We start from the raw sequence: 16,867 nt of genomic DNA on the forward strand, positions 1-16,867 counted from the left end.
AGTTCAGTATAATAAAAGACAAGATCGTGAAAAACTTTTAATAAATATTTTGCATTTACAAACACAACAATAAAGCTAACACGTCACATACCTATATTACAACAATATAAAGTGCATATACAACTCTGATTAGATCAATATTAAAGAGGCAGTGTTACTTTTGAGTTATCGTCTAATTAGTGTCTATTTACAAGCCATCGCTAAATTATTTATCGCTTCGTCTGTCGCGCTAACCGACACACCCATTGTCATATTTGTAACAGTATAGACTCCTAATGGATACATCTAACTTCATTTAGATAAGTAGTGACCTAGTCGCAGTATGGTCTATCTAATTAAATAAGCGATATGTTTTTAATAAGCACATCAGTGATTTCAGTAATGTTTATGTAATTTATGATATTTAATTACGTTCGACTATCTAATCTACACGTAAAATCAGTGTTTGTGATCGATGTATTTGATTTTTTAATACTTCGTCGATCGACATCTCTTCTCGCTTTGGTATCTAGCTTGTTAGTTAAATAATTATTTAAATTTCGAACATATCATTCACAACCAGTAGCTGCAACCGAAGGGCTTCAATCATTCTAAAAGATACTGTATTCTCATATAACAACTTTGTATACATACACTTGATTTGATTATTTAACGTTTTAGAATCTTAGTAAAGCGAATGTAAGGATCATGAGCGCGGTGGCACCGACTGGTACCGTGGCTGAGTTACAGCCGTCTTCTAAACACGAACACACCTCCTGCCTGCCTCCAAACCCTGAACGTTGGTAGCAACGGCCCTGTAACATATGTTTGAATAAATGTCTTGCCAATAAACCCATCTATTGTATTTTTATTTGATTTGTCTTCATCAGTGTAAGTCACGAACAAATTTCAAGCAAATCTCATGTTGTTTTCTGTACGAAAAGTAACATAATAACCCAGCTGGACAAAAGCTTTATTCCTTATTCTAACACGCCGATTGGGCACAGATTGGTGGAATAAAATTACTATAGAACTTTAACCAACATATATATCATTCCTGTATTGATGTTTATATTTCATTTCTTTCATATGTGTTATTAAAAAAATAAGTACGGTAACACTTTTATTCTGTTAAGATCACCTAGTTCTAATAGTTATTTATCTTATTAGTAGAGTGACACAGATCACTCTTTTAATAAGATAAATAACTATTGATACAAGTTTTGTTTTTGCTATAGTAGCTTTTAACTTACCTTGTAGCTGGTCTCATCCCATCCGCAGCCTCTGATGACGCGGCTGTCCGGCGGCATGCCGTTCATCTCGAACTCCACTACTTGTGAGATTTTCCTGCACATCGTGTCCTTTGGACCGCAGGGCAGTCGCAGTGAGTCGGGCAGTTTGTCCATCAGACATCGGGAGTCGTTGTGACTGTTACATTGATAGCAGGTGATGGCTAGACCTGGTGACAGTTTCGTATATATATTTAATCGATATTTGGAAATAGTCGAGGAAATTGGTTTCCTTATGATAAGCGTTAATATCCTTATAAAGAAATCAGTCATATCATGAACATTTTTACTATTATTCTTAATAAGTTACTACTTACTACTAGTAGGGCCGGATTGTCCCTTAGACAGTAAAAGTAACTAAGGAAATCCCAAGACAGACCAAAACTTTGGAAATTTTCTCTTAGTCAAATATTTAACTTATTTGAATAGGGTGCATCCATTTCTTGGTAATAAGGTAAAAAACCGTCGTAATTATGAATAAAATTGATAGAAGAGAAATAGTTTAGGAAGCTAGAAAAGGATAAAGGGAACCCGAGAAGTACTTTGGGTCCGGAAATGGTTAATCCCTGATCGCGGCTATGTGTGAGTTATATGTCGCAATTGAATATTAAACCAGATCAATCCAAGCAATTGATCTTTAATGCAATGTGCAAAACATAATTTTTTGTTTGGTGATTAACACTTACCTAATATACGTAATTTGTTCGTTTTAGTACACGATTTAAGCAAAAACTTGGTTATGACAATGTTATAATTATCTTAATTCATTTATTATTCTTGGTATCAATTAATATAGCTTTTCTTTTTTAGACTGTTACTGTTACTGTACCTGTGTCTCTCAAATCTGATTGACAAGTTCTTTTAGTAGATATAGAATCGTATCTACGATCCTTGGCACATAATTTAATTACTATGTTCAATACGATCATACAATTTTCTGACGCAATGTTTAAAAAATAAATAAAGTTTTTATATTTTTATTAATTAAATATTAAATAAAAAATTTGTTTATTTGCTAAAAGAAGCCTAATACTAGTCTAAAATATAAAAATAAGTAGTTTTCATCACAGACATAAAACATCTCCAAGCAGAAATATTTGCAACAACCCATAAAGATATAAATAGTCGGAAGAATATACAAATAGGATCGCTTCCAGTTCTTGACCTCGTATCAATTTAAAGATAAAAATTACAGAAATCTAGCGCTGTTTTTATAAACTATCCCATAATCCCACGAAATATAATTTACCTGCATAATTATGAAACATTAGTCACTGAATGTGTAGTATGCTAGCAAAGTGAATATGCTCTGCGCATCTTAACCTGCTCTGATGAACGCGTTACCAAAAAAAACATCTTTCTCTAATTTGTATTTTCATAAAAACGCCATCATTATTGGTCACCGCCGAGCTTGCTACGTTGCGCACCCCAAAAGCCTATCGAATTCAGCTCTATAAGTTCGCTATTTTATGAACACCATGAGAACCCCGCAACTAAGCTGACTGTCTTCTAGGATGACATAAATTGTAAATGGTATAATATTTTGAAAAGCGTACAAACCAAACATTACTGAAGGTTTTTTATTACAATTTAATGGCGTAAGAAAACCCAAAATATATTTTATCATTGTTTAGTCAACCTAAAAGCAAATTTGATGTAAGTCAGTGTTGCCTAACTCAGAATTTAAAACCTAAAAAAATGGCTTTCTGTTTTTTTTTCGATGTTACATACGAAGTAATATTAAAATCTATTGGTAATAAAACTTTTACATTGTGATATAGTTTCAAGACAGATGTAGACTATATACTATTTGTATATTTTTGAAGGCAAAAATATATAATTATTACGTCAAAATCAAAATAGATGGCCAGGTTTCACAGTACAGGGTTGTGCGAGCCCATCTAGGTAGGTACCATTCACTCGTCATATATTCGACCGCCAAAGGACAACACACAGTATTGTTTTATTCCGGTTTGAAGAATGTGAAATGACTTCCTAACATCATAAAATTGAATTCTCTATTTCCTCATTCCTATAATCCTAATTTTACTTGGCGGTAGGGATTTGTGCAAGCCCGTCTGGGTTTAACCACCCACTCATCAGATATTCTACCGCCAAACAGCATTACTCTGTATTGTTCCGGTTTAAAGGGTGAGTGAGCCAGTGTAATAGACACAAGGGACATAACATATTAGTTCCCAAGGTTGGTTGCGTATTGGTGATGTAAAGAATGGTAATTTTTTTTTCAGCTCTATTGTCTCTGGGCGATGGTGACCACTTAACATCAGGTGGCCCATATGTTCGTCCGCCAACCTATACCATAAAAAAAATCCGTTGGAACGGCAGTCCGGACAGAAAGACAACAGACACAAAACTATGTTAACAACCCATAATGTTCCATAATTGATTAAAGCCGTCCAATTCTATTAAAGAAATTGTTTGATCTACCGCGCTACCCCAGTGGTGTTTACACCGGATATAACTGAGTTCCTTCGCCGGTTCTTCATAGGTCAGGGTATTTTCTTTTCGGAACCGGTGGTAGTGTTTAATTTCACAATAGTTAAGTAAGTGTAATGCTTCTATATTGAATACAGGAATTTGAATTGATTTGACATATACCAAAATGTGTAACTTCGTTCACGATGTTTTGCGTCAACCTATACGGTGAAGTTCATGAATATCTGAGATATGTTCGTTCGGATTTAAACTTGCTGTATAAATTATTATCGGCCTTCATCAACTGCTGTATTTTTAATAGTGGTACTGAGGGAAGTGAGCTGAATCTCGTAGGAATACTAGAAGCTATTGAGGAGCTCCAATATAAACCACCAAGCTGCAATCAGACTATTGCAATTATAACGAGAGCGTTAGCACTACAAAAGTATAGTCGTCCGAATAAAATTTTCTAGCTTACTTACGATTAGAAATAGATAAAAATTCACTTCATATATTTGTTTATATACTGAGCGGTGATTTACATAGAAGCTTATTTATTGCGTGCAAAAGAGAATTTTTATTTCTTTTATCTATAATCGTAACGATATATATAACAGATTCGAATTATGATTCTGCAATGATTCAGTATAACGCGTAGTTGAATTTAATTAATTTTTTGCGAGTTCAAACCCTGCAAACACCACCGTATTACCTTATATATTTTGTTTTGTCTATAATTCATATCGTGCTCGGCGGTGATGAAAGTTTTGCCCAATTACCTTCCGCGCCATAAGAAATTCACGAAATTTTCAAATAGCAACGTCTAAAATATAAATGTTTTTAACGTAACTACATAATATAGGTATACGCGAATCTTTAGAGCTAATTTAGGGAAACTTACTGACGAGAGTTCATCGAAAGTCGCAAGTTAAAATCGTGATAGCATTAATAATCTTAAGTAAAATTTTGTTTTTAATATTTTAACTATTTAATATTTTCATAGAAAGAAATCACAAGGAACTCCGCAAGCAACGAACGATTACTGACATTATTATAAACATCAACCCACAGTGGAGTAGCGTGATGGGTTAAGATCCGTAGAGCAGGAAATGCGCATTTAATCTATTTATCTTTATTACAAGTGGTTTGTCAATGTCAAAGTGAAATTATTTATTCAATAAAGAAGCATTTTTGAGTCGATGTGGGGCAGTAGGTAGAACACGTGAAACTTATCAGCAGACTACGGTTACGGATTCAAACCCGGGCAACCAACAATAAGCTTTCATGCGTTTAATTTGTGTTTATAATGTATCTCGTGTTAGACATTGTTAGGAAGACTATTTGTGTCAAATTAAATTGAAGTTCTGATACGTGTGTTACCACCAACCCGGATTGCAGTTGCGCGGTGGATTAAGCTACAAAAATATTAGCTACATTCATAGTAGATATATGTTAGTGCCTGAACTGATGTTACCTAAATACTCAGTAAGGACATTATAAAGGTCCTACTAAAACCTATGGCACATAAATATTTCTAAGCAATTTGTGTATAGTTTTTCCAAGTATCTTTTCGATCATATTACTGGATATACAGCGAGAAATACGATCGTTTCGAGTAAACAATAAGAAACCGCAGTACTATAAGCATAAACGATCTCTATTTTTATCGAACTATAAGTAACACGAGGCATGCATTGTAATGCAAATTAAAAAATATATATTATCGAATACGAGAAAACGCCGATCAGAGGCGGATTTGATACCTTGCCTAAGATTGCCGTCCTCAACTCACTGTAAAACACGAAACATTCATTTAATTCGTTTTTAAAGGGGTTATTTGAAATGTGGGCGCATTCTTGAGTCATTAAACGTTGATGTGTGTTTCACAGGGTCTGTGAGTAGCAGAAAAAATTCGACTAGACTAGAAACCTAGATGTGCTAGGCCCTGCCCTACTTTTCCTATCAGGAAATCCGCTTCTAATGATTCTATGCCAGAAACCTTAAGATAAGTGCAAGCAACTATTTCGTTTCTAATGTATAAATGCGTGGACTAATATAATAAGACTTAATATCAATAATTTTATGAATATAAGTAGGTATTAATCTATGCTAATATTATAAATAACTCTGTCCGTCTGTTACGCTTTCACGGCTAAAATTTGGTTTGAAGTAAGGTTGAACTCCAAGCAGGACACAGGCCATGTTTTTATACCTAAAACCTACGACGTAGCCCTATGATCTATAGTTTTAAATATATCAGAATACACCAATTAGGTTTTAGTATGTGATTTATGTGCAAATGGGACATCCCTCGTTATTATAGGGAATTACCCACCGGACTATAGGTAACTCGTTGTTTAACTTAAATGTTAAGAAAACTCGTGAATGTCTAGTGGTATACATAAAAAGAGTAACTTTTAAATAAATTTCTAGTCTAGATGGTCTTTCGGTAAAATCGAAACTTATCACTCTACGTTCAATAAATCTTAATAAACATTTTTTCATTATTATTCAAAAGTGCTTCCCTGTACATTGTTGTATGAGGATGGAAATGATTCAATCACTTTGGAGTGATTTCCATATTACACTACTTTAAATAAGATTTATTTCAATTTGATTTGATTGGTTGGATTTTACGTGACAGTTTTTTTTTCAAGGTATGCGATCAGTCAAGAACACATATACACACAAAGACAGAAAAACAGATTCAAAGCGCGAGAGCATAGTTATTTGCCGTCATTTGAACAAACTGATACAAAAATTACCTTCTATTGGGAAATTAAACATGTTAATATCATATATTTTAATTAAAAAAATAAAAAATTGTCTAAGTCTGTAAAGAAGAGTAGGTGTAATACAAGTCCATACTGCGAACAGAAAAGCGGAAATTAAACTTTTCAGGGACATAGCATTTGCCTAAACTATCATAAAATTATAAATCTTAATAAAAGAGAACAATATTGAACACTTCGACTAAATAAACCACAAACCTTGTTGGAGCAAACTACATAATACCGCCAAAAAGCAAAACGTCACGAACGCCATATTGCCGTTAAATCCTGCTCGAACCGGTTTTCTCCGCTGAAGACCGCGCGCGGTTCAGGTCACGGTGCGACTGAATCGAGACTACAGGACTAGTACTGGTGTTTATGCTATATCTATGATCAAATCGACGGTGGGCACCGCTTATTCAATTGCCGTGATGGCCGACATGGCAAATTGACTGATATATTGAGCGCACCGGTATAGGTGGAAAGGGCTGGTATCCAGGTCTGCTGCTTTCAAATTAGATTGAATACAATGTGACAATTGTGTCAAGTTGATCGAGTTCAGGGTTGTGTTTTTATATTTAATATTTAAAGTTTTTGAATTTTTTTTTTTAAGTAATTAATTTTGTGGCCTTCTTTTGCATTAGATTACAGAAATATAATGAAATTAATAAAGGAGTTTTTATTTGAGTTCATTTTGTATTACAACAAATTATGGAATTTTGAAAATATTGCAAAGAAAAATTGTGACGTAATTAATGTCTTCCCCGTGTCCGTCTGTAATCTGAGCGCAGAAGATAGTTTAATTATACTTTTTAATCAAAATAATTCTAAATTTTAAGCATGGTAACTTTTATAAGAATAATTATTGATAAAAATTGACTTATTACTTTTGTAACAAAATGTGAAAAGTCTAAATAAGGTTATACTGATGCAGAGCATAGGCTTTATCTAGCTAGTGATATGAGGAAGGAATAAGGGAAATAGTGACTACTCATATAATCGCCACACCTTAACGCAAACATTTGTTACAGAGCACTTTCGTATAGTATTGACGTTCCAGTTTTAATTATAGGCAATCTTGACTGGCGAAATATTGCTAGGCATATCTTAGAAATAAGAATAAACTTGTAACCCCTACTTTCCGTTTGCATACGGTAAAGAGAACGTTTTTGGGCAATGGTATACGCATATATAATAAGATACCGGGAAATGTAACCAATTTACCGTTTACGAAATTTAAAAAGTTTATTAAGACTAAATTAATAAATAAGTCTTATTATTCATTAAAAGAGTACTTTTTAGAATAAAGCGCCTGGATTTAAGCTCGGGTACCATCACAGGACACTAATTATTGTAAATAAACAGCATTGTTAATCTGTTTATTTGAAAAGAGCAACTATGCGAGTTTCTTGCCGTTTCTTCTCGCTGGAGGTTGCTCTCCGAAACGGTGGTAGTATTTTAATATTGACGATTAAAAACGCTTCGTTGTGAAGTTTACTTGAATAAACTTGATTTGATTTTATTGGCCTAATTCTAACTAATGTTATGTATACGAAAGTTATTTGTTTGTTTCTTTCTCTCACGTCTTAACTACTCAACCGAACTCATCATGACATTTCTCACGTTTTACCAAACATACATAGGGTATCTAATAATTGCCACCCATCTCCCCATGCGAGCGAAGAAGCGAATTGAAACAAGTAAGTATATATTATCTATGCAGCCTAAGGTTATATACACATCTACATACTACACGATTTTAGAACCAATGTTGTTTTTGTTATTTTTAAATTAAGCCATTAGAAACGCTACTATAATTTTGAGCTTAAGTCTATTAACTTGTCAATTAAGTCCAATGTAAAATCGAAACGCTTCCGATTTTAGTAACGAAAACTAGAATATTCTGCCCAATCAAACAATGATATTAAAAATTCGATTAAGGATTATCAACAATTCAATCCTAATATTTATATGTTTTTGATTTAAAAAAAAAATGTTTTATTTGAATTATATTTGGGATTGCACATTATAGGGTCAAATCTATCAGTGGTTAATTATCTAGGAATACTTTTGCTTTAACTCTGCATAAGCGTTACAATAACTTATTGATTTTAAAAATTAAAAATTACCAAAGGTATGATTTTATTTATATGATTGCAGTTTAAATACTCGTGAGAAAAACCAGCGAAAGATTCATTTGATAATTTCTAAAGTATCATTTCTGTGTGGCACGGGATAAACCATCGCTGTCTAGTTCTGGCTACGTTTATGTTATATATTTTTATATAGATCGTTTCGCAGTTTAATATTGTTATTAATTTCAATGGCGGCGATTCGTTAATTTTCAATTGTTTAATTTTTCGTTTTTTCATAGTCTTCTAAATTCGATTTTGTTGATAAATCCTATATATTTGTCTGAATATATATTTGATCAGCATATAAACTAGGAATAGTTACCACTGAATTAATATATTCCTGTTATTTTTTTCGATTTAAAATACTAATCTATTTAATATACTTTATTGAATTAAACGCGTTAGTGTTTACGTCAATTAGACTATTTTTGCAACTTTTCTAGGTACCCAGTGTTTAGACCTATTTTTATTGAATTCTATAGTATTAAGCTTACAATTTATTTTTCACGAAGTGGAAATCTTCAGAACGGTACCCGGTTCCCGGAACCTTGTTATATGGGATTCTCACCCACTAAAATCAATGCAATGGCCTTCCTCGACATGGATCGGAGAGAAAATTATCTTAGCCCAAGCACTCCGAGCTAGAGCCTAAGGTAGCGCGAGGCCATCCCAGCTACAGTCTGAAACAGGACACGCGAGGTCCTCACCTCACATGTTACCAAGTTGAAAATACTTTTGAACTAAGTATTAAAAATCTTGTCTTTAATCCATGTACTAAAAAAATCCAATTTACAATACTAGATTATATTGTATACGTACAATGAAACTGATTTTAAAATCAGTAGCAAACTAACCCACACATAGAAACAGGTGATGTCAAATAAGAGCCTGTAGAGACCTTAATCAATCACAAAATACGAATTCCAATCTTAACAAAATAAAAAGGATTCTGATATATTTTCAATTCGGTAAAGCGTTTGATAACAACAAGTCTTAATAAATCAAAACAATACGCAAGGCGTCAAAAAAATGGTAATAGATATTGATTTATATTATTGTATTCTAAATTTTAAAACGACAATGTATGCTCAAAGGGTATTATTTTGGATTTAAATTAATTTATTATATACGTTTAGTACCTTTTATCAATGTGTGCGTTCAACACACACGACCTCAACTCAACCTCCGCATAGTCCGACATTAAGAGATTAGAGGCGAACAAATTGCTCCTTCCTGCTTCTGCGCATAGGACGTAGTAACGAGCTGCAATCCAGGAAGCGTCTGACTAGTTGGGTCGCGTGGTTCGCGTCATATTTATTACTATTGAAGAAGTGATTAGTAAAGTTTTATTGTAAGTAGTGTTGGCCTAGTAAAGTTGTAACTTGCGTCATGGTAGCAGGCGCAAGTGGTTCTGTGATGCCCTCGTAAGAAATGGAATGGGTACGGCTGTTTTTTAAGTGGGAATCCCGGTGAACGACGACGAACGACGCATTAGGCTTTATAGGTACCGGCAAGTCCCACATACCCTCCCCCCCTTCATGTGAGGGAAACGAAAAAAATTGGTCGAAATTTAAGAATTTGTATATGTATGTACATAAAAATATACTGAACTTTTTTGCCTATTTAACAGAAGATAAACAATTGTTAGGTATTGTATCTAAAAGTATTGTAATTAAAATATATATATGTGTTCCATTTTCAAATAATTCAATCAATATAATTTGCTATGTCAAAATTAATTTTAGATTGGTCACGTCATGTTTCGTAATCATAAGGCTTGTTCGCTAAAAAGGAGCTCGTAATATGTGATTATATTATATTGTTATATGTTTTAATATCTTATTGTTTCAATTAGATTTGCATCAAGTGATTAGGAGAGAAGGCCTAAGCTCAACTATGGAACATTTAGAGGTTTTAACTAATTTTCATTTAATTGCTTACTGGTTTATTACAACTTAGTTTTTATGTATCTGTTAAAATGAATACTATCAATTTTTGCAGCAGTTGGTACAGTCAGCGTCAAATGATTAGAGACGCTCAGGGTATTCAAATAAATAGACGCGTCCAAAAAGTCAATAATATCGGTACAAACAAAGTTTCCTTATTGTTGTCAACAATATACTCGCTCAAAAGGTAGAGACGTTTTAAATGTCATATAGATCGTTTCAGTCAAACCGCCATAAGTATGGTTACAGTCATCTCGCCAATGGTATCCAAGCATTCTAAGTGTTCAAAAATACGGAACACATTAGAGAAATAAACTTTACTGCTATATATTTTAAATATAATTTCTTACATCAATTAATATTAAAATATTTAGGCATAAAATGAAAGGGATAGAAACTACTGCCATCCTTTTCATTTTAAGCACGAGGTCATAGATATGTCTTATTTAAAAAAAATCGTGCATAGTCGTTTACGATACTTAATTCGCAAACCAGTCAAATCTATATGAGTAAAATTTTCAGGAGGCACTTTAAACATCATAATATTTAATGGCGATTGTTTAATATTAAAAAAATACGAAATGCTATTTACGCACGGAATTCCGATAATTCTGGAATTGTTATTTTGCGAATATCGTCGAGAATCGTTTGTTGTCTAACTGAATCGAAAAAATACTTTTGACTGGTTGGCTGGTTGGTTGGTTGGCTGGTTTGCGAATTAAAGCATTATTATATTGTAAGCAATAAACTGTTGACTGAAAATAGATGTAAACCTCATTGATTAATGAGAATTAGTATATATATCTCATAGAGCAAGAGTGCTTATCTATTATTCTGTATCATGTTCATGTTAAAAAAATAAATATTAATTTTTATACTAAAACACGTATTTAATTTTTCTTGTGTCTCTAATTAAAATGAATACATTCCATATTAACGACAAAATGAGCACTTTCGATCAAATTACTTTCGAACGCACAGAACACTAAAAACTCTCGTCGGGTGTAAAAAAACAAACATTTTTAGCTCTAATGATTTTTATTTATTTAACTAAAATCGTGTATAGCCACCGTCTGCTAGAATTACGTCAGAAAGACGTCTTCGCAATGATTATACTGCATTCTAGCAAAAAATTGTCTCCTCTCATGGACTCCCAAACTTTTTCGACGTGAGTCCTTAAATTTGCGGCGGTTCTTGCTCGCGTACTGTCCCATATCTGAACCATTTTGCCCCACAAATTTTCGATCGGGTATAGGTCGGGACTATGAGGCGGCATCGAAAATAACTCCAGGTCCCTATTACTTTCCAAGTAATTTTGAACAATTTTGGAGTTGTGCACGGAACTGTTATCTTGGACAAACTTAATCCTTTCATGAGGACAAAAAATCATGATTGTTGGGAGCAAAACGTTTTCGAGAACGCTTTGTATCGGGGGCCATTCATTCTTCCTCCCACCTCTACTAGCTCTCCATTTCCACTTGTTTGACGTGGACGACCAAATGAAACATGGTTTTGCAATACACCATCACTTTGCCATCTCTGTAGCCAACGGTATACGGTGTTTCTCTAAATAAAAGAAAGAGATGCAAATAATTCGATATGTAACTCATAATACTTACGGATATTCCCAGTTCATTTGAATTATCTGTTACGGAGACACCTTCCTTATTTAAAAATATAATTCGATGTTTTGTGGTGTCACTAATGCGATATGTAGACATATTTAAGCATGAAACGCTATTAATACTGCTACTAACTCGCTTTAATATTGCACTTGATATTGATATAACTGATAGATAATAATTGACATGCAATGATAGATAAAAGAATGAAATTTAAACAATACTAGATTACCTAAAGAGGTTTTCATCTTTGGGAAGCCGTTTATGTCTATAATATGCTAGTTTATTTTTCTAATGTGTTCCGTATTTTTGAACACTTAGAATGCTTGGATACCATTGGCGAGATGACTGAACCATACTTATGGCGGTTTGACTGAAACGATCTATATGACATTTAAAACGTCTCGACCTTTTGAGCGAGTATATTGTTGACAACAATAAGGAAACTTTGTTTGTACCGATATTTGTTGCTTACACACTCCAAAATTAGTTTTTACTAAACGATTCGGTTATTATCTTGGTCCTTACTTATATAATAAGCTGAATGCAGAACTGTTTATATACAAATTGCCACTAGCTCAGTGTAAAAAAATGGTATTTGCGTTCCTGCTTAACAAGACGTACGATGAAACAGAAAAATATATTACTTCTATAACCTAATTTCTACTGACCCACACACACTTAAACGCACGCACACGCACGCACACACACGCACGCACACGCATATACAGTAACACGCACGAACACTCCCGCACCCACAAAAACAACAAAAAAATCGCATCTCTTAATTATTACCTATTTTAATTTAATTAATTACTTACCTATAATCATTTTACATAAGATACGTTTTGTAATACCCAGGCGATAGACCCCTAATGTATTTTAATTATCACAACTTTCGGGGAGAGGACTGATTATCCTTAACACAGGCTAGTTAATTTTAGCCTAGCTAGGATAGCCAGTACTTGACCTGTTTTTCTTTTGATGACCATATTATATTACACATTAAGTCTTTACTCATAGTGCAATCATGTAATAGTTTTATATATGTTTTCTGTGTGAAATAAATAAATTATTATTATTATTGAGTTTTTGGTAGTGTCTATTTATTTGAATACCCTGAGCGTCTCTAATTATTTGACGCTGACTGTACTTGGTTACACGTAGTATACGGTAAGAGATAATTTTATTTTTTATTAGGGACAACTTACAAAACATACACCATTTATAGGTTTTAAAATAAAGGTAATTACATTTTTAGCTGAGTGTTGTTTCAATTAAAAGTTCTCACGGCATGGAAAAGTACAGTTTTATCTATTACATAACATAACATAATCAGCCTGTAAATTTCCCACTGCTGGGCTAAGGCCTCCTCTCCCGTTGAGGAGAAGGTATGGAGCATATCTATTAATCTAACAAAACTATATTACACTATTAACAGATTAGAGCTTAGCATACTTGTCCGCATCAAAAAAATTGTTCAAATAAACCTCAGTTTATTAACTGAAGGTCAATTTTACTCATTTAAATCGGTTGTGATACGATCTCTATTATATTTCGAACCAACTACGACCGAACCGCTAAAGCGTTGCGTTACTGGAATAGAAAAACTTCTGAACGGCAACGATTAAGTTCGGAATCGATTGTCACAAACTGACAATTTGTTAGCAGAATTGTCGTTCTGACCGATTTCAAGGTTGACCAGCCAACTGCGCACTAGATATGGTGCACAAGTGTGTGCGTAAATACATGTGCACTCTCTATTCACTCTCACAACCCGATAGGAAAGAGTTCAGGTGCAGGATGGCTTTACGTGCTTCCCATGGCAGCCAACTTCCAGACTTCAGGCTGTTACTGAGATGTTTTCAATAGAAAAACCCGATAACTTTGTCGGCATAACCTTGTGTTTACACTGACGACCTCGGAATATGCTACCTTATACCATTAACGAGGCAGTCAGCTGATATAATAGCAGATATACAGAATAGTACAATCTTCTCAATAAAAAAAATTGTGTTGTATATTTCATGGTGGTTGCATGCCGATTGTCGTTGTGTCGAAGGAAACGAATCTCAAACCGATATACCGAAATTCATTTATTTATACATATATGTGTCCGATGTATGTGGTCAGTATTTATTTTTACAGTGAGATACATCAAGATAGCTGAGTAATTGAAGATTGACAAATATGGACCTTCAAGCGTTTACGCTCATCTTCCTGTAACTCTTTATATTGCATAACAATGCTATTTATAAAGCTACGCATTGTGTTGCCAACGCAACGTTTATGTTTAAAATTAAATTCTCGATATTTGATTTATTTTTATCTTTATCTTAGTGGAAAACTTAAAAAAAAAATTTAATGGAAGGGATTTTTTTACTAGCCAAATTTATTTTACAAATACTAAAGCTTTTTAATTATATTAGCTGTTAAATATAAATTATTTAAAATATATTATCTCAAAACAATATAAAATACACGTTCTAATATAGCACTATGATGATATAGTTTATTACTAGAGGGTTTATTATAAGAGATGCTCATATGGAATATTTGGTCAGGCCCAACTTCCCAAAGTTAAATCTATACAAAGACGATACAAATTTAAATAGACTATACATAAAATTCAATAGTTTTAAATACAAATTGTTATTCAGGCCTAGGTTACATTGACCTTTGGCGCAAAAAATACATTATTCTACATTCCCTTGTAAACTCTTTCCTTCCTCATTCCTACTACTTTTTTATCTTATTTACGGTCGAAACCTTTAATTATTTCAAATCTGTATCAATATTTCTATCTAGGATCTAGGTAGATCCTCGATTATTCCTCTCAATTTTTTGTTTCAAAAATCTCAGTTTTCATTAAAAAGCCATGTGGTTTCCTACAAAGTAATTCATTTCAAGTCGTCGCGTCGTCTCATTAAAAGAGTTATCTCATTAAAGTCTAAGATATTAATGAGATGACTCTTTTAATGAGCAACTTAATAAGTAGCTTTTATTTTTTAGTATATTCATATATGTGTTATATGTTAAATTAAACTACATTCATAGAAATATATTAGATAAGAATAAAACATTAGTCCCTGACATATAACTCGAAAATTAATATAATGTTTAAGTGCGTTTATTTTTGTTAATATATTCTTATAACAAGACCTGAGGATGTCCAATAACAGACTAGTTGATAAATAACTGGAGAGGAGTGTCTAACCGCCTTTGTTTGAGATCAACAACAAGTGCGAGACTACGTGACCCCATTTTGCTTCCGAAAGTGCGTTATGAGGTTGTTTCATTCAAGAATTTGTACTGTCTGACAGCATATTCGACCTAAATGTAATAAGCGACCTTCATTAATGTTTCCTTTGATACTTTATGTTTATATGTGACACGCAGAAACCGAACCAATCCAGATATTCCCTTTGTGGTATTTGCTAGTAAAATACAATGGCTAACCGAGATATAAGCTCACAATACAACTAACTTTCCGACAGTTCAGAAGTGACGTTACAAATAAATTGTTGCATAACCATTTTTATATAAGCTATATACAGTATCAGTTTTGACCAATAGTCGAGTTATTTGCTCAAAGTGATAAAACCAATACGATTTAGAAAAAAAATAAGCGGTTGCGCCTGATACAATTTTTTTGCAATTATAAGTTTCACGCTATTGCTATTAAATTATATTAGGCGCAAAATTTAATATGATTAACATACTACTTCCCGGGTGTTTATTACTTGCAGTCTGCATTAAATCATGCAAGTATTTATTTTTATACAATATTTAATAACTAAACACAAAATATTTACATTTATTGACTTAACAGAATAAGATAGCAAAAATAACAATATTGATGAATGAAGTAAGAATTGAGAGAATTTATTTTAAAACAATTATTATGTTTTTATCTATGTTGTTCTATATCTACAAAAACCATTCATGGTCATATCAAACATAACAATTAACGAATAGACACAATTCAAAATAAGCAGTGCGTGTAAAGCGCTTATTCTGGTTAAACACGCGAAGTATTAATTATTTAATTAATAAGACACGAGGACGAATCGTGTACTGTAGGCGGGCAGTTCAATTAATAATTACACATGGCTTTTATACGTATTAGAAAAGTGTCCCATGAAATATGTCATTATTCTGTATAAGTATTTTTTACGCAAACTTATGTCTGTTTAGCTTTAGATTTAGCTCATGTCTGTTTCGTTATTTAGTGTGATTATTTAATTATTATTACGATTCGTTTTTTATTTGTTTGCAGATTTTTTGCAGAATTTTCACTTGTGTGATTTTGCCACTGGTGTATGCAAAATGTTAATTAGTATATAGATAAATAGATATAATCAAACCATAAGTAAACCTTGCTTATATAATGATCCTATACTAATTTTTTTTCCTATTATGAAAATTGTTAACACGTATAAAATTAAAGGAAAAAAATAATTCAGTGTAGATTCTTTTCAATATCAAATCTAATATCAATAATAAGTATAAAGTTTCTGATTAAATAATTTAAAAAAAAACTTACATTCAGTACATTATTTTAAAGGCGGGCTAGAATTTGGGAGGAAGACTATTTCATTCTTTCAACTTAATAATCAGAATCGCGATTTAACGGTAAACAACTGGTGTTTTTAACTGCGTTCATTAATAGTACGATGATTTAAAAAA

At 32.8% G+C, this 16,867-nt stretch overlaps 2 protein-coding genes across 2 annotated transcripts in view; one reads left to right on the forward strand and one right to left on the reverse strand.

Annotated features, from left to right (window-relative positions):
* The window catches only part of LOC113394793 (uncharacterized), a 337,088-nt gene that overhangs the window by 287,876 nt on the left and 32,345 nt on the right, over nt 1-16,867 (forward strand). The window lies entirely within an intron of this gene.
* LOC113394809 (uncharacterized) lies at nt 25-6,869 on the reverse strand. Its single transcript, XM_026632241.2, has 3 exons — nt 6,695-6,869; nt 1,233-1,438; nt 25-794 (listed from the first exon to the last, which is right to left on the reverse strand). Exons 1-3 carry the CDS (start codon nt 6,747-6,749, stop codon nt 657-659), a joined length of 399 nt encoding a protein of 132 aa, XP_026488026.1. The 5' UTR covers nt 6,750-6,869; the 3' UTR covers nt 25-656.

Source organism: Vanessa tameamea, chromosome 17 (assembly GCF_037043105.1).
Source record: "Vanessa tameamea isolate UH-Manoa-2023 chromosome 17, ilVanTame1 primary haplotype, whole genome shotgun sequence".
Taxonomy (NCBI): domain Eukaryota; kingdom Metazoa; phylum Arthropoda; class Insecta; order Lepidoptera; family Nymphalidae; genus Vanessa; species Vanessa tameamea.